This window comes from Cydia splendana, chromosome 1 (genome assembly GCF_910591565.1).
Source record: "Cydia splendana chromosome 1, ilCydSple1.2, whole genome shotgun sequence".
In the NCBI taxonomy this organism is placed as follows: Eukaryota; Metazoa; Arthropoda; class Insecta; order Lepidoptera; family Tortricidae; genus Cydia; species Cydia splendana.
In genome coordinates, this window is record NC_085960.1 from 6,464,760 (window position 1) to 6,484,153 (window position 19,394).

General features: G+C 37.5%; 1 protein-coding gene and 1 long non-coding RNA gene across 3 annotated transcripts in view; one reads left to right on the plus strand and one right to left on the minus strand.

Moving 5' to 3' along the window:
- The window catches only part of LOC134790208 (uncharacterized), a 488,662-nt gene that overhangs the window by 304,284 nt on the left and 164,984 nt on the right, over nt 1-19,394 (minus strand). The gene's annotated exons all lie outside the window — the stretch shown is intronic.
- The window catches only part of LOC134790094 (leucine-rich repeats and immunoglobulin-like domains protein 1), an 85,508-nt gene continuing 82,244 nt past the window's right edge, over nt 16,131-19,394 (plus strand). The window contains exon 1 of the mRNA XM_063760867.1: nt 16,131-16,450. Within this exon, the coding sequence (XP_063616937.1) occupies nt 16,395-16,450 (56 nt within the window). The 5' untranslated portion in view covers nt 16,131-16,394. The remainder of the gene's footprint in view (nt 16,451-19,394) is intronic.

Below are 19,394 nucleotides of genomic sequence, written 5' to 3' on the forward strand. Positions count from 1 at the left end.
TAGTTACATCCACCTTCAACAGCACCTCGCCGGCCCGACGTTCTACGTAAGTACGCACGGCGTGGACGGCGGCTTCACAACCGCTTTTGGATCCAAAACCGAGTTGAAAAGGGCTAAATTCTCGGCCTAATTTTTCGAGAATGGCACGGCAGGCTATTTTCGCAGTGAGGCGGCGAAAAGTGCATCCAACAGCGATTGGTCGGATACCGCCGTCTTTTTTTTGAAGGGCGCATAGGTTTGCGCCGTACAGGATGTCGATAACGTCCTCGGGTACTTTTCCTGTAAGCATAAGGTTAACGAGTGACGTTAACTGTACAAGGAGCTCGTCACGCGTTCCATTGCATTCACTACTTAAAACATCCTTTAGGTGTTGCGGTGTGAGACCATCTAGGCCGCCAGCCGATCCATTCGGGAACGACATGACGGCTCCTAGGACGTCTTCTGCTGTAGCCTTAAGCGGAATGTCACTTAATTGGGGAGCGTCGGGCAGGACGGAGCTGGCTGCTGGAGATGGATGCTTATTAGATAGTGCTGAAAGCGTGTCTGTACTGTTAGGTGCTATTACGTCGTTGGAGAATATGATGCGAGCGGCTCCCCTAATGTCACCATCGGCTACCTTGCTCTCTATTATTTTAGACATGTTTTGACTGTTAGTATATTGTTGATGTATGTTGTTAATGTGATGCATAGGAGAATCATGACGGCAGTTTGCTTTAATTTTTGTGGTAAGGGACATATGCGCCTGATTATTGGCATTAACGTGAAGAACTTTGAATGAAAACGTCAAAAGTTCTTCCCAGGCATGTTTTGAATTTTCGCTCACTGTATTTTTTACCGTTTCAGCGAGGCGTTTCGTAACTGCGACGCGAGCGCCTCTGGGTATGCGTTTAACAATAGGGAGGGTATTTTTGAGGTTACTAAGAGTTTGCCAAAAAGGTGGGTCGGAAGGTGGGGATCGTGGCTGTAAAACTGGTGTTGATGGGGGAACCGATATTACGGGAGCCGAACATGAGACCTGGGGTTTATGTTTTTTGGTGATGTGGATATTCAAGCCTTTTGAGCCTTTGAAATAACGGGGTTGGGGACATTGTGGGCACCGTACATCTATATCCAACGACGTAGTAGGGACGACAACATTGGATGCGGATAGGGACATTCAATAATTACTCTAAAACTACTTAATTAATACAAATAAAGTAAAAAAGATATAAAATAACTATAAGAGCACACGCGAGCACAGAGACTAGATTCCAAGTACTTTGAACTGCGGCGTCAGGAAGAACAACACTCGAATTATTACTTATATCGCATATATCGGCGTCCGGCTCTGGTTACTCCAAACCGGGCACTCATCAGTTACGAAAAAAGCATCTGTGTCCAACATTTTAAAAAGATTGAAAGAATTTCACATAAACATGTTTGTTGATATTTTCATTGACATCTTGTCATGTCAGCCGGCCGTGGAACGGCGCTCCTCCTTGGCTCGGCCTGCGGCCTGCGCGGTCTCCATAGAGAAAATAATAACGGCAGAACGATGTCGATGAATAAAATTGTACTTTTACTGTATTACAAGATTAGTAGATCGAAAATATTGAAATATTTTATTTTCCAGAAAATTTATTTTAGGAAGTACGTGTTATTCGGTTGCTAGGTGAGTTTTTTAAAAGAGTCTGTTTAAATTTTGTGTTAGGAAAGCATACTACTCGATCGGAGAATATTTGTCTGATACAGAATATTAATTATATAGGTATATGTAGGAATGTAAATTACTAAATTATATTTTATTTTTATAGATTAAGTTTGTAAATATGCATGCACCATCTGGAAAATATTTGTATGCCTAATGGCTAAACATAGTGATACTCTTTTTAAGTGTACAATTATATCTGTAAAAACCTATGTTTACAAATAAATATATGATTTATGATTTATGATTTATTTATAGATTGCGAGCGAGTTAAGAGAATGCATAACAAATAACATCTTCAAGAATAATACAAGTACCTGCTTAAGTACTCATATTACTTTTACCTACAATAAATTTTCAACACATTCTGAGTATTATGATTTGTATGTGACCATACTGTAAAGCAAAATAGACAGTCTATTTTCTCGCTCGTCATTTTTAAATAACGAGTAGGTATCACAGACACCTAATACATATATCATAGAATCTAACACCGACATCGTCAAAACTATTATTAATCATAGTACAATCAGTGTCTATACATCTTTATGAAAAATGATAGTTCAGCCAAACAAAAGAAATTATGAGCCTTGAACCCTGGAACCCTTATTATGCTAACAACCACCAATATTAGCGATTGAATAGGTACCTATGCATGTTACCTGTCCTCGTCGTACCTATACTCACACATTGGTGACTGAATGAAATAGTGTGTAAACACACCTACGAGTGTCTAATACTGTAACTATACAATTTGAGAATGAAGGCTTAAATGCACTTGACTTCAAAATATATGTTATCAATGAAATAAAGTTCAATGTACCTCATCATAGTATTTGTTTGATTAAAAAAGACATCTATAACGTTCGACTATCCCATAGATCATTGGTGACCCCGCTGTGTTCTGCGATTGCCTTTGATGCCTTGTCAAAAACAATCGGTTGGCTGGTGATCCATTAAAGCAATTTTACTTAATATTTCGCAAAGTCCACTGATGTGGACTCATGTTCATGACAGAATTTGGTATTAGTATTTAAGTACTGTCTTTGATAAATTGATGAAAGCAAGTCAATTAAATTATTCTGTTTGAGTAAAATTCAAATATTTTCTATAATCTTTGAATTCACTCATTCATTAATTCTCAATAATTATAATTCTTAATAATTATCTTTGACTGTAATCATTTATTTAAATTTGATTTCCCATTTTGTGTGGCTGAATGATTTGCATGCTCTAAAATGAATACGTGCTTAAACAAAATTAAGCGGTTAACCACTTTCTATTTCAATAAAATCATTAATTTCCTCGCTGATAATCATAAAATGGGTCTTTTGATTAAATACAAATTACAACCTGTAAATGTAAAATATTCCCCTATTTATTTTAACAGTATTAAAAATTTCAATGGAAATTTTCAGACTAAAATTTAATGTTAAAAAGTTAGCAAGATGTGATGCAACTGGTTAATTTTAGTTTATTTTCTTCTCTATAATTTCCCGTTGATAACCTCTACAACAACCAATAAATCTCAACAACGGCGTTCGAGGATTTCCTAAACCAGACCGCGTAGCCAAGATGCCAATCGCTTACGCTCCGTAGCGATCGAAACGCAACTGTCACTGTCACACTAATATGGAAGAGTGATAGAGAGACATAATGCTTTTCGTTGTCGAAGCGATAGCGATTGTAACTTTGGCTAGGCCGGCCGTTCCACTAGATTAAAAGTAAATAAAATCATGAAACGGGCGCTGTCATTCGTACGTGTACAGATTCACATACTGCCCGTCGAGTCCGTGCTGTGGAGGACTATGCCCGGATTTACGGTTATCAGTTGTTTTCATAAAACCAACCCGACAAAGAGCAACCGGGGGGATTAAAACTAGCGCAATTAAACACGCTTAAAATGAATGCAATGATGTATTTTTATAAATATACACATGTAGTTTTGAAGATGGTATATGTATGTAGGTACAGACAAAATTTTTGTAACAGTAAACTAAGAATATTAATGTTTATTTAATGTACAATTTGAACAATATTGTACTAACCCATAGACCAAACTGCCTATTGGGGCATATGATTTTGAGACACATGTCGACCGGTCTACGACAAATGCTCGTTATATTTTTTTTCCTACCTGCGTGTTTGGCAAAAATGACAAGGGCGGGCAAGGGACAATTGCGGGTGTCCATGGGCGGCGGTAATCGCTTACCATCAGGCGATCCATCTGCTCGTTTGCCTAATATAACATAAAAAAAAATTCTTACTTTAATAAATGTTAAGTACCTACAGAATATTGCGTTGCGCAAATTAGGATCCCCGAGACCCCATAATATTAGTAATGATATCTCTCTCGTTCGCTACGAATCTCTATAACAAAGCGCGAGATTCTCTATAAGGTTTCCTGAAAGTGATACGGAGGTATCAGAAAATGTTAGCTACAGTCAGCAGCAGAAGTTGCTGAAGCGATTTTATTGTTAAGAGATTAAGAGCGTGGCAAGGTAATTTTGAACACATTGCCCACTTAGGAACTTCTGCTGCTGACTGTACCTACATACAGTGTACAGTCGCCATCAGATATATCGGAGCGGCCAAGGTGCTCACAAATATCGGAACACGCCTCTATTGTCAGGGCGTTAGAGCGCGTGTTCAGATATTGTGAACACCTTGGCCGCTCCGATATATCTGATGGCGACTGTATAATCACAGCGGGAATTCGCCCTATGAACAAGCGGTAGTTTAGCGTGCAGGTAAATAGTATGAGGTAATTGGAACTTGATAGATTTCACGTTCGCGTCGTGTTTATAAATAGGTTAATAAACCACTCTCTGTTCTTTAGCTAAGGAAAACGGCTAAAGTAATTTACCTATTTCATACAATGTTGCGTTTACTTACTTACTTACTCCGTTGGCTCAGCCACCGAAAATGAGGCTTGGCCTCCGACACAAAACAGCGCCACTTTTCTCGGTCCTGTGCGACCTCTCGCCATTGTTGAGTCGAAGTTCGCGCAGGTGCGCCTCCACCATGTCGCACCAGCGATATCTAGGGCGTCCGATAGGACGTCTTCCTGCTGGATGGGCCAGGTATGCTCTTTTCACGTTCCGATCTTCATCCATTCTCTCAATGCGTTTGAAGCACATAAACATAGGCAATATCTCAAGACTCACAACATTTCTACTGACCTTATGCGCCTAGAGTATTCTGGGTAGAAATGGTATTCTGGGTCAGTAGAAATGTTCTATGTAGTAAGCTAATCAGTAAGGAATGTTGTATATGGGTTACAACTAAACTAAGAGAAACAGCTGTCACTCACCACAAACCTTGATAAAGATGAATATTTCAACCCTTAAACCTGATCAGTGTGATCCAGTGGGATATATCGGGTCTTCAAATTCAAAGAGAATTACGAAGGCCTATTTATGTAAAGTAGGGTAGAGGCGCCTTTTTCCCATATCGGCGTCTTTACTTTTACGATTTCTTATCACTCATAGGTTTTGTGTTGGAATTTGAACTCTATGGTGTAAGTCATGGAAGTTATGCTTGCAAGAAAACCATTAAATGATAAGAGATTTTAAAGGTTAAACTTAGATATTGGTCCGATGTGGCTCGTAAATTCTCATTCGCTCGGGAACTATTTTCTTTGGTATATCGATATTTTTTTAGGCATCCCGTTATGATCTTGAGTATTTTCATTTCAGGGCTAATATTGAAGTTATTAATAGAGTACATATAGGTGTGTAAAAGTTCCTTAATATTATACGTAAGCTATAGTATAGATAGTTCATATAATTACTTTTAGAACTCGATATTATGAACTCATATTTAATAACTACCAATCACATGAGATCAGCTGACATTCAATTTCGGATTAAAAATAATTAAAAGTTAACACACAAACATAGACAATAAACATAAACTGATATTTTTTCAGTATATGAAGTTTACTAATTTTAATATAATATATACCGTTTACTTACAATAAAACGAGGTTTATTTCACGATGGCCCAAACTCGACCATAATAATGTAGGTATGTATATTGTACAGGAATGTAATATTTCATGCGGCCAAAAGATGTTTACTCAAACAAATAGGCTGATAACTCCACGGGCCCGCCGGCGATTGACGCGGACGGAATATTGATATGACATCTCGCATCATATTCTCAACATTGAGGCCGATTCAGATTTAAAAAAATGTCAAGGTTTTGATCTTGTTTTGATACGACATTGAAAAACGCTCACACTGTTTGGTTACCGCGCGCGCGTTATAGAGTCATTTCGCTCCCACTTTTTGATGCGCATACTTCGGGCCGTGTCAAGGTCATTAGATTCCTAACAATATCAAAACTATAAGTATGAAATTGATAAATTAGAATCGGTTGACAGACATTCTCTTCGGCGTCAGTTGAATTTCGATTGGCATTACATTAAGCTACACCCTATTTGGACATTGTAATTGAGCTATATGCAAATAAATATTTTAATTACAATCTTATATTTACTACTACCTATTTCTAAGCCTACATTTGTTGTTTTTTTTTATATTATTTTTAAAGACTATATACTCGTACTGCCACAAAAAAATGATTACCTAATAATTAATAGGAGTATATATTTATTTATTTATTTATTATTTAAACTTTACTGCACAAAATACACACACACATTGGTGCAGATCAGAAAGAGAAAGAAATAATAATAAAAACTTTTTACAAAAAAAAGAAAACTGACTTCAAAAAGCATGAAAGAAATGATTATCCCTTTTTAAGTCTATGCGTTACCAACTGATATGTTTGAAGTCGGTGCCAAGCCAAATTTTGAAGCAAACCATGATTTTGGTGCGATTCGAATGATTCGATAAGGATGTACCTACGTTCGATTGCCTTACACGACGACAAACTTTCTGTAGATACAGACAACGTTAAAAATATGTTTACACTTTTCGCCTTATTAAAAAGGAGTAAGGTGCAAAAGTGTAAACATATCATTGACGACGACTGTACCTAAGAACACACCTCAGAACACACGATCAAACCTTCTTGGCACAGTCCGTACCATGTTTGTCGGCACATTAGTGTAAATCCAATGCATTTTGCCGTCGTATTTTTTAAAGAGCATTTCTTACTAATGCTCGAACAGTCTATAGCACGCAAGTGTGGGATTGGGACTGAGTTATTTCCCGTCCCTTATCCAGAGGACTACATTTCAAAATATAAAATAATTCAAGGAATTTACCTTCTTGCCAAATATTACCTAAAGCGGTTCAGTTGTTTAGCCATGAAAAGGCAACAAAGAGGCAGACAGAATTACTTACACTTTTATAATAGTTATTAGTACAGTTCTAATGGGACTTATAGCCATAAAGCTGATTATTTTTGACTGGTACCTATTGTTACTACTTGGCTTGGCACCGAATTCAAACATATCAGTTGGTGACGCATAGACTTAAAAAAGGATAATCATTTATTTCATGCTTTTTGAAGTCGGTTTTCTTTTTTTTGTAAAAAGTTTTTATTTATCCATTTTTAGTTTTAACGCATTGGGGAACCCCTTAATCCCTGGCCCCTTAACTCCTAACCCTAACCCCCGATCAATAGCCTTACCAGCTTACCACGAGTTTGACATTGATATATTCGCTAGCCTGTGCGCAACTTACTTTCTATGCATCTCGCTCGTACTAACATATTAGTGCGAGCGAGGTGCATAAAAAGTAAGTTACGAAGACGTTAGCGAATATGTCAATATCAAACTCGTGGTAAGGCTACTGATCGGGGGTAGTGTCAAACTCATGGTAAGGCTACAGTTGCACTACATCAAATTGGTGGGTTTCGGAAGCAAATGCTCGAGTTACTTTAGAAAACACCGAAATCACTTTACACGTCCCTTTAAAAATTGAGGAGTACCCTCAATTCCTCATGGATTCCATCTTCAGACCAGAACCAAAAATAATACGCAAACACCTTGGAGGACAAACAAAAAAAGAATTACTCAAATCGGATCACAGGTGCCGGAGTAATCGCTGAACATACTACATTTAAAAAATCATCATCATTATCATCAGAACAATCATCATCATCAGGTCCACTTCATCAAATTGGTGGTTTTTGGAAGAAAATGCTCGAGTTGCTTAAGAAAACACCCAAATCACCATGCATGTGCCTTTAAAAATTGAGGAGTTCCCTCAATTCCTCACGGATCCCATCATCAGAACAGAACCAAATTAATATGGGACCAACTTGGAGGTAGCTCCTTTCAAACAAAAAAAGAATTACTCAAATCGGACTACGGATGTCGGAGTAATCGGTGAACGTACATAGAAAAAAATAGCCACAACCGAATACAGAACCTCCTCCTTCTGTGAAATTGAAGTCGGTTAAAAAAATATAATATCGATCTGTAAAATAGCCCTTTCAGTATATTGGGCGGTCACAACTCACCTCGACCCACAGCTGGGATAACAGAAGGTTCACGTTCATGGAATTATAAACCAAGGCTTTCAACACCTGACTGACTTCAAGTAATAAAATTAGACAAAGAATTATCAACTTATTACTTTTAGATTGGAATAAGGTATTTACCTTACAAAAAAAAAATACGAGAATCGGTTGAGGAATACGACCTGCAGAGGAAAACATCCGGACATACGTAGTCATTTATGTCCAAGGTGAAACGTAGACCTTCGCTAACGCTCGGTCAATTATTTCGATTATTTTAAGTAGTTACTACATTACTGGTAATTTCATAAGATAAAAATAAATAATTGTGCCTATATACGTCCCACTGCTGGGCACAGGCCTCCTCTCAAGCACGAGAGGGTTTGGGCTATATAGACGGAGAGCTAGCTACAGAAATAGGTTTTCAATTTATAGAGCAACGAAATCCCTCTAGTTTGTGTGCCGTACTATCATTATTAATTAATTCGGGCGCCTGGCAGCTGTTCAGCGGTGGGTGTGAGAGGTGTCAAATAAATTGAAGGTGCACAATTTATATAGCTCTGAGTTTGGTGTGATATAATAGCTAATTATGTATTTAATTCGAATATAACATTGCCAGGCGTTTTAATTAGGGGAAAAGTAGTGCCAGGTGACGTCCAAGATGCGCGAAAAAGTGCCAAGTCATCTCATTTACTGGGCCAAATGTTATCGTATTTCGTTACCCAAAGGGTGAAAACGGGACCTTATTACTATAAGGTCCCGTTTTCGGTCCCCTCTATAAATTGCACACCTTCAATTGTTTTTACAACCCCTTTTGTTGCCCAACCACTGTCATACCCACCGCTGATCAGCTGCCAGGAGCCCGGATTAATTAATAATGATACATAGTATGGCACACTAACTAGAGGGATTTCGTTGCTCTATAAATTGCAACCCTATTTCCCTAGCTACGGAACCTCTTAGATCAATAGTCCCCACGCTCGCCCAATGCGGGTTGGGGTTTAATTTCATATGTATGTAATATAACACTATATAGGCCTCGTGTTAATCATCATTTCAAAAGCCAGCTCAATCTTAATTCCATCAGTAGTAATGATTGTAATGAAGATTGTTTCACCTATACATGTACGTATTGCCTTCAATTATCATTAGTGCGAATAATTAAGTTGCTATATAATATAGTTGATGCGTCTTATGAATAGAATCATGAGATTAATGTACCTAATATGAAGAGCGAACTGAAACAACAAGGTTGGCTGTGTCATGTCATAACATGTCTATACAAAGTAGGTTTAAATTTTTTTCAATACTCTAGACTAGACCAGAGATTATGCCACTTTTAATATTTGAAAATTTGTATCTTAATTAGATTCGTTTCGGATTTGAGATGCAACACAGAAATTCGGCAAACATATAACGCGGATCTTTGCATCGGGACAGTAGGGCTACCGCCAATACCGAAAATCGTCAATTGCGGGCATTTTTCTCTGTCACTCTAATTACGCCTTCATTGGAGTAAAAGAGTAAGATCCCCGCAATTTGCGAATTTCGGTTTTCGCGGTAGCCCCTCTGTTTAGGCTGATTATATTCATAATTATAGGTTAAATAATAAATTATATGTTATGTTTATGTTATTTTACTCTAGCAAATATATCGTTATTATCCAAATAAGTGCTTTTTACACAAAACTTAATAAAACAAAAAGATGTACCTAAGTATGTATGTGGTTCCAATTCAGCAAAAGATTGCGGTGTTTTATGAGTTTGTCCGTTAGATACGACGAAATTCGACTAACACCCAAACCTCTATAGGTTTGGGTGTTAGTCGAATTTCGACTATGACTATTCATACTAGGTATCAAATTAATAATGCCAAAACAATTTTTTTTTTTATTATTATTATTATTTATTTATTCCTTAAATTAACATTTACAGTCAAGCTACACATGTTAAAAGGAGTGACATTATATAAACATTGAGAGTAAGATTTTACTTAAGTGCTAACTATACATTAATTGAGCTCGGCGTCGCTATTGACTCCAGGTATCGGCTACTAACTGACAAAAAACTAGGTTCCGTGCATTGGAATATGTCAAGTTCGCTGTCGCTGTCCAATATATCGTTCAGGAGAGACAATGCGTGGTGCAGCGGTGAGTGGGATAATGTCCGGGTCCGCGCCGCCGGGACTGCAAACAGCGCGCGGCGACGAGGGCGCAGCTGAATACTGCTGTGGACAGGTACTCGAAACGGTACAAGTGCTAGCAACTGAGGGTTATGTATTTGGCCACGGATTAGGAGATAAAAATATCTTACGAGTGCCACATTTCTTCTGGCCTCGAGGGTGGTGTAGTTAACCATTCCGAGAATATATAGACTAGGGTACATGTATGGATAGTAACCATAAGTTTTATTATATAGATGACGAATGAACGATTTCTGGACCCTCTCCAACATAAGTGTGTAGTGTTGTTCATGGGGACTCCAAATTATCGCATTCGTCTCAAGTCGGCTTCGTACATACGCGTTGTACAGTATTCTAAGTGCATTCTGTGTACTGAAAGATTTTGATTGGCGGATTACGAAACCTAGGCATTTTCTTGCAACCTTACAGGCGCTGACAATGTGGTCATTGAATGTGAGCTGTTGATCGAATATTGTGCCAAGATCACGAACTGATGCAACTTGCTGCAGAGAATTATTTCCGATCCTGTAATAACATTTTTGAGGATGTCGAGCACGGGTGTATGACATGACCGAACATTTCCCTACGTTTAGAGACAATTTGTTTTGGACACTCCAAGCACAGACACTGTCAATGTCTTGTTGCAACTTTAGACAATCGTCGTGGTCTCCAACCGGTTTGACTAATTTTAGGTCATCAGCAAACATTAAGCAAGTGGAATGCCTAATATTTGCTGGCAGGTCATTAACTAAGACCAGAAAAAGGAGAGGACCCAGGTTACTACCTTGACCAATTCCTGAGTGTACTGGGTACAGATTTGACCTAGATTGGCCATATTGCACATACTGTTGCCTCCCTGATAAGTAAGAGGCTAAGAAGGATAAGAGCTGACAGGAAAAACCAGCTAAAGCCATTTTCCCAAGTAGTATGTCGTTATTTACTGTGTCAAAGGCTTTTCGATAGTCAAAATAGGCAACATCGACCTGTTTTTTATTATCTAGGCTATTGGCAATTATGGTTGTTGCGTTTATAAGGTTCGATGAGGTCGAACGCTTTGATAAGAACCCATGCTGCTCATCACAGAACCAGCCTTTGAGATGCCGATTTATGTGTGAGCAGAGGATACTTTCAAAAATTTTCCCGAATATGGATAACACCGCAATTGGCCTGTAGTTTTGAATGTCCGTTTTTGAACCAGTCTTGTGTATCGGCAGTACTTTTGTTATTTTCCAGGCCGAGGGAAATGTCTTCGAGTCTAGGGCAAGGTTAAGAATTACTCGTAAAGGCTGCACGAATACTTCTCGACAGTCCTTGACTATATACTGAGGAATCTCATCAGGACCTTGAGTGTGTTTAGAGCGTAAGCGTGCTATTGCTTTACGGACATCATCCTCACTAATGTTATCAATAGTTACATGGCGATGGGTTTCTTGGATACCGCGTGCAGTTGCGGACGCTTGTGCGACAGATATATCTAGGGTCGGAGGTGTCTGTAGATAGACATTTCTGAAAAAGTCGGCAAATGAATCGGCAACTTCTTTAGGGGACAAGTTTACAAAAGTTGCTGGTTGGTTAGACATCCTATTTCGTTTAACAAATGACCAGAATGAGGATGGGTCCTTTACTATATTTGATTGGAGGGCTTCAAGAAACGATTTCTAACATTCTTCAGACTTGGACAATACTAGCTTCCTGTAGTATGAAAAGAATGCGTAATGGAGCTGGTTTCCTGTTTGTTTATAAATTTTGTGGTGTTGGTTTTTTAATTGATTTAGTTGGATTAGTTCACTAGTGAACCAATCGGGGTAGGTTTTTCTATTTTTTGCGATCTTTTTTAGTGGGACACATTCTGAAATTATTGCATCCAATATTAAGTAAAAACTTTTAACACATTCATCAACGGTAGTACAAGTAGTCAATGGGGACCAATCAGTGTTAGATAACCTATAATAGAGCAGGGGAAAGTTTGCTTTTCTATAATTGCGCTGCAAGCTCGACGCATCGGTATTATCACTATTTGAGCTGGTCGTAAATAAAGTGCTGCATAATATGGTTACATCAAGAGGTAAATGGTGTTTCTCCGAGGATACAAGTCCAGCGACAGCTTCCGTAACCGACACTTCTTTTACAGCTTGATTAGTCAGGACAAGATCTAACAGGCGATCTAGGCTATTTAAAACACTATTATTTTGGCATAAATTACAATATGTTAATAGTAGCTCAAAATCCTTACGTGTGACAGGTGTAGTAGAGTGCAAATTAAAATCGCCCAGAATGATTATTGGTAAAGAATGTTCAGAGGTAACACGTTCTAAACAGTTAAATACAGAGTAGTACCGAGATTGTTGAATGTTGGGTGCAAGATAGACTACACAGACAATGAAACGAAGGTGATTTATCATAACTCGAGCACAAACGATTTCATCTTCCGGTTCCGCGCCACAATCCAGCGGCTGGAGCTTAAAGGGCGAGCGCGCGGCTAACAACACGCCTCCGCCGCCGCGCCCGGGGCGATCGGTTCGCAGCACAGTGTAGTCAGGAGGAAACAGTTCAGAGTCGTGGACTGTATCATCCAGCCTTGATTCTGTCAGTGCAATTATGTCACTGTGGAATGTGATAAGCGTATTTTTGACAACAGATAGTTTGCCTTTTAAGCCTCTTACGTTTTGATAAAACAAATTAACTTTCCGTGGTTTTGGTATTTTCGGAACGAAAAAACGTTGTCCTGCGACTGGTTTTTTTCGGCTTATGCGCATACCATTCTTGTATTATAGTGTCTTTAGGCCAATTATCCGGAGTCATGAAAAAATCAAAGTCTGCATGTGGCACAGATACTATGAAGCAGGTATGACGAGTATGCAACTGGTCAGGCTTCTTAACGCTGTAAGAGTTACAAGGTCGCTTTTTATTCAGGTACGCCAAGACATTCTGCTCGGTTGTATCTGGATGGAAGTTCCAGGCATGTATGTGTTTCAAGGGTTCCATGATTTTCAGGTCGGAGTCCACATCTCCTGTAGCACGGATTACAGAGCGACGATGGTAACTGCGATTATGCTTCTTCATTTCGATAGATTCTATTACTTGAGTTTTAGACTTGCTGGCGGGTTTAACGCTGTCTTTAGCGTCATGCTCATGGTTTTCATGAGGTATTAAAGAAGATTCCTGGATTACTGGAGTAGGGTTGTCGGGGCCATCTGGTGACACGATGTTGACAATATTGCCCTTGGATTTTACAATATTTGAGTAGGAACATGAATGCTTAGTTTCCAGCTTGCTCATGCGGTCCTTTAGCACTGCTATCTCATTATCCAAGTGCGCGATCTTTCCATGGGTGTCTTCAATACTTTGTGTATGGCTAGTAGTTGTATGCAGTATGCTGTCTGCCTGGGCTTTAGTGTAAATAGTATCTTCTCTAATGACATCAATATCCGTTTTTAGAGCGTTATATTTTTGGTATAAATCATTAACGTTTGTTTTTATATTATCAAAGAGGATAGTAAACTTTTGATCATGCTGTTCAAGCTTTGAGGTGATGTCAGAGCGAAAGCTTCTTAGTTCGGTGAGGATGGTTTCAGAAAGGAAATTTATTTGTGGTCTGGTTCCAGATACACCGTGTTGATCAGTTATATTAGGTGCTAGACTATCTCGGTTATTTATCTGATTATTCTTATTGTGACTGGTTAATATTGTTGACAAGTTCTCTAAACTGGTTTCGCCTAGGCAGGAGGCACTACTGTCATCTAAGGACATATTTGCGTCATTTATCGGCGGTGGTCTCAACCATGCTGGAGACACGGGTGTGTTGTCATCACGAGGTCTGCGGGCAGTAGCTGCGCACGGGGGACATTTCCAGTTGTTTTTCAGTTCATTGCCATGTTCTCTAACAAACGCTGTCGTAAAGTTAAAGCATGCGAAGTGATAGGATGTTTGACAGAGGGAACAACTCAATAATTCCCCCCGCTCGATTTTCCTCTTACACTCAGCACAGATCATTTTGGGATTTTTGTTATAAGTAAGTGGGCGTTAAACAAGTTACGGTCTAACAGCTATCTTCGTAAACGCAACAGTAACTTGAACGCAGCTCAACAACAACAATGGCTCATCTTACAGAAAATACAATAAAGGATGATTCATGTAAAGATCGGACAAATTTGCGTCATTGCTCGCAATAATGTAGACATGACTCCAAAATTGATTAAATAATTAGTAATTTAATTAATTTCTTACCTGAGGTTTAATTTTGATTCCTAATCAATAAATAACACAAAGATTTCTTATAATGTAAATTTATTAAAGAAAATAATCAGCATATTTTTAAAATTTTCTGTAGGTACTCATTTTTTATATCAAAAATATATTTAAATTATTTAAGTGCTATTTATTGACTAGGGAACAAAATTAAATCTCAGGTAAAAAAATAATTAAATGATTAATTATTTAATCAAATTTGGAGCCATGTCCACATTATTGCGAGCAATGACGCCAATCTGTCCGATCTCTGTAATCATGTTAGACCGAGCCGCAACCTTCCGGCGCTTACTTTTCTATGACATGACAGGTGATCACGTGATACTTTCCATAGAAAACGATGCGCCGGAAGCTCCGGCCCGGTTTATCGTGAGTCATCCATTGTATGTATGGTGCCTATGTCTAGTTTATAATAAATATCACACTACATATATTAATAGAAACGAGCGAGTGAAGCGAAGCGAAGTTCTTACATTCGACTTTGAACACGCGGCTGGCTAGCGGCACGTCCCGGCATTTCGATGTTTTTAAGCTGAACTGTCAGAAGATAGTTTGATACTCAACAACTTAAGTAAATTTGTTCTAATGAAATTGGGTAAACGTGTAGTCGAGGGCATTATATTTTAGTCATTAAATTATGAGCAGGCCCGATCAAGGGGTTATCGAGCTAGAAGAGCTTAGAAGGCCAAAAAGCTGTTTGTGAGAGGTCTTGCTATTATGGTCATTTTTTTTACAAGAAACATGGTCGAGTTTAGTATCGAATGAAAGTGCTCGACTTACACTTTTATAATATCGTTTTTAAATTTACCATTTTGAAATAATTAGCAAGATAAAAATAAAATAGAATAAACATAATAAGTATATGTATTTGACATTTGACAGGAAATATTACGGCTTAGCACAGATACAGTTTATTTAAATCTCTATGGTGGTGACTTAAATCCAGGGGAGGGACAGCCGTATACGAAGCCCTTTATTCGAAAAATAGCGCCATCTATATTACTTAACGCTAAACTTGTAAATGGCGCTTCAAAATTGATGCAAAAAAGCAAATCTTGTCAGTAAAAAAAAGCGCGAAACTCAAATTTTCTATGAGACCATATCCCTTCGCGCCTACATTTTTTCTACTGACAAGATCGGCTCGGCAATCTATATTATACATACTACTCTTTGCTTAAATCTATCAGTTAAGGGCTCCACAGACCTTGCAATAAATCCACGCGATCTTATATCCATTGCCGCCTATAGAGCGACATAAAATAGTATAAATTAAATAAAATGGAACTCAAAAATGTCCATACTAAATTGTTGCCATGTGTAAGCATTTTACGTCAAAAATGTGACAGTTACGTAGAATGTGGCGCCCTCATTTATTTTCTATTATTTTATGTCGCACTATACGAGTACTTAAGTAGGTGCAACAAAGTCAATCGCTATATAATTGTTGGTTAACCGCGAGTTCTCAGTTCGGGGCGAACTACTAGTTATGTACCAACAATCCTTAAAAATAATCAGGCGTGTAATCCATTCCTGATTATTTTCATCCTAAAGCTTCCCATTATATATAAAACCGGTACACATCTTCAGCTTTAAGGACGAGGTGTGTTACAAACTCGCACAGGATGGGACGTGCCAACTTCAGTCAGTAGCGCTTCAGCCCTCGAGCTGAGCGGATGATTAGAGTGTAGAGGCGATTTTTTTCCAGAAACTTTCAGATATGAAATACGCGTCGGTCCCTACAGACTAGCGAAGGTGATCGAATAAAGTTGAGTGTTGTGAAGTTTTTGACTGGTGACAAAATCATAATATTATTATAAACATATTTTACAAGTGTCGAATATGGATGACAGTTTTGTTCAAATTTCCGCGGGGACCGCGAGGAGGCGTTTCCTGGTATAGGTGAATATCTAATTAGTTCAATATTAAGTAATGTTAATTTTTTTGCCATAGTAAAAATATTTTTAATTTAGAACTGTAATAAATTCGGCTATTCCTTTAAACGTTGTAATTAACATTCTTTGTAACATTTTTTGATACCAAATTAATTTAAACATGTTTTCATTATCTCTTTTACCACTATTAAAAATAGGGTCATTGCGCTAGTTTTTGTCCGGCTTAGTTGTCGTCGACTTGACGAAATTTAAATATAAACCTTAATTGCTGCACAAATTTGGACTTATTGCAATACTTAATATCTAATACATAAAAAAAAAAATTCGCAAGTAGTAAATTATAAATGAAATGTATTATTTGCTAATCCGTCAAGTGGACGGAAACTGACACCGGACGGTAAACTGACGCAATTACCCTATATCGCTTAGTTTTCTAGTTATTTGTGCCGATGTTGCTTTCTCAAAGCATAAGTACAGAAATCACAACAAAAACCAGCGATAGTTTTTATTTAGTACCTATATGAAACCTTCTCCTTTCGGACCACAGGACGAATCAATTGCCTACTAGTTTATCGAAATCAATTTGGTAGTTTCAATGCTACGGTGCACGGTGGCACATATCTACAACTCAATCAGACACATGCACCCATATATGGTGTTATCATTTGAACTCCTTTTGTCTTTAGATATATCTATAGTATCACATTTATTATGCTCATAGTGTTCGTACACAATATTCAGGATTTTATTTTGAGAATACAATAAAATTAATTAAAATTAAACTATGTTTTATCTAGACGAGCGAGGTTTCAGACTTTAAAGTCTGCATAAAAAAAAATTACGTGGTCATAATTAAGTATAACTTCAGAAAACTTTTTAATTCATGATTCCACGGGTAAATTCCATGCCTGGTTTGATTTATTGCCCGTATTGGATTTACACACTGTAGGTATATAGGTATTTATAAAGCGAATATTAAAAACAAATGTCATGTAAATTAAATATTAATAGATAATGTTAGCCATTTAGATATGAAGTCCAATTGTACATAAAATAAAAGCAAGCTTGTCCTCATTTTACATTGGACTAGCTTTTTGATCATTAATTCATTACGTAAAACCTTGAGGGGAAGACTTGTGCTGGCTGACAATATACTATAAATTATATAATATATCATCATCATCATAATATATAAGATATATAATATAAATATGCAAAGTAAAAGAAGAGCTAAAATGACCTACTTAGCTACACGATACCACACATTATAGATCATTCGAGCACTGTGCGGACTACATGCGCAGATACTTTTGAGCCCTAAGTCCGCTTAGCAACTTCAGCCGACTGTCTTAACTTAGTAATAAGGGGCTTCCACTAAACTGCTATCATTGCCAAGCGGCCCGGCGAGGATCGCGCGTTCAATCCCGCTGGAACCAACTTCCTCTGCCTTTATTACGACACTATTTGGGTGGGCTCCAATTTGGCAGTCGGCTAAACGATTATATTAACCAGAGGTTTTCATAATTAAGTTTCATTTATCTACACACATATCATAAACACTCGATCATTAAACAACGCATTCAAAACTGCAAATACTGGCCAGCAAAAATGAACGGTTTTCAAAATATTTCTTATCTATGAAAATCGTAATATTGCGTTATAATGACGTCAATGGCGATTTAATAATAACATTTAAATTTCGAATACCTCTCAAAATCAAAGGAATTTTATTTGACCTCATTTCTAGTATCAGTTGAAACGACGTTTTATTCGAAATGAAATGTCAATTGCAAATACGTGATTATATGCCGTCGAAATGTCAAAAATGTTTGTCGACATTTCTGCGGCTACTTTGACCACACAAATTTCGAATGTGGCATATAAATGTCAACATTGTGGCATAAAGTTTCGATACTGCCATACAATGACGGAAATATGTCATACAAACGTCGTCAGTGTCTTAAAAATATCTGTATATTGCTATAAAAATGTCGATACTGCCATAAAATATCGAAAAGTTAGGTAAGGTGTTAGTTTGATTTGGGTTCATATTTGTGTTTATAATATAAAAAATAGCTGTATTACTGCGGAACATATTTATAGGTGATGGCCTGAATATACGCACAATTCTCCATTACTCGTACGTACCTAAGTACGTCCCAATTTTTGATTGCTGAAAAACTTTGTATGACTGGTGAAATTTCAATATTAATCTGATTTTGCTTGCTGTACCTACCACGTTTCTCAATATAAGTACTATGTGTTTTTAAATGAGCACATCAAGCTAATTTTCTTTAGATAAAGTTTATACTTAATACTTCTTAGAAGATTTAAGTAAGTACCTACTCGTACATGTTGGCGTTCCCGCATTTATAAAAGTGTCCTTAATGTCTTTTATACAACTTATTTATAAACGGCCATAATTCGCTCCTTTATCGCGAAGTTCGAACCGAAACAACTTCTATGATGGATGGTCCATTGACATGGAAAAACATCTTTTGAGGGGCTTTGAAAAGTATCCCTTTATTCATTATACTGACGCGGATAATACTTGATTTTGGGTACCTACCTATAGAAAGGAAATAATTCAGGTATTTTGCTCCTCAATATATAGAGCTTCATGGTTCGATTTAACAGTGCCTACTGTAAATATGTATTCGGGGCTCGAGGCATGTTATTTTACATAAAGGTAAAGCTAAAGCTTCAACTGTGTTTATCAATTATACAAAAAAGGTAATTAAAAAAGTTTATTTAAAAAGAGAAGCATGATGGTAAAAAAAACTTTAGACAGGCAACGTTATTACCTTTTAAATAGAAAAACGGGTTTTTAATAGCCAGACTTTTTAATGCAAAGCTTGAATAGTTTTAAGAATTAAGTTATGCAGATTTGTTAAAAACACTTTAAATATGGAAAGTAGAAACTTCTATTTAAAACAGGAATAATACCTACA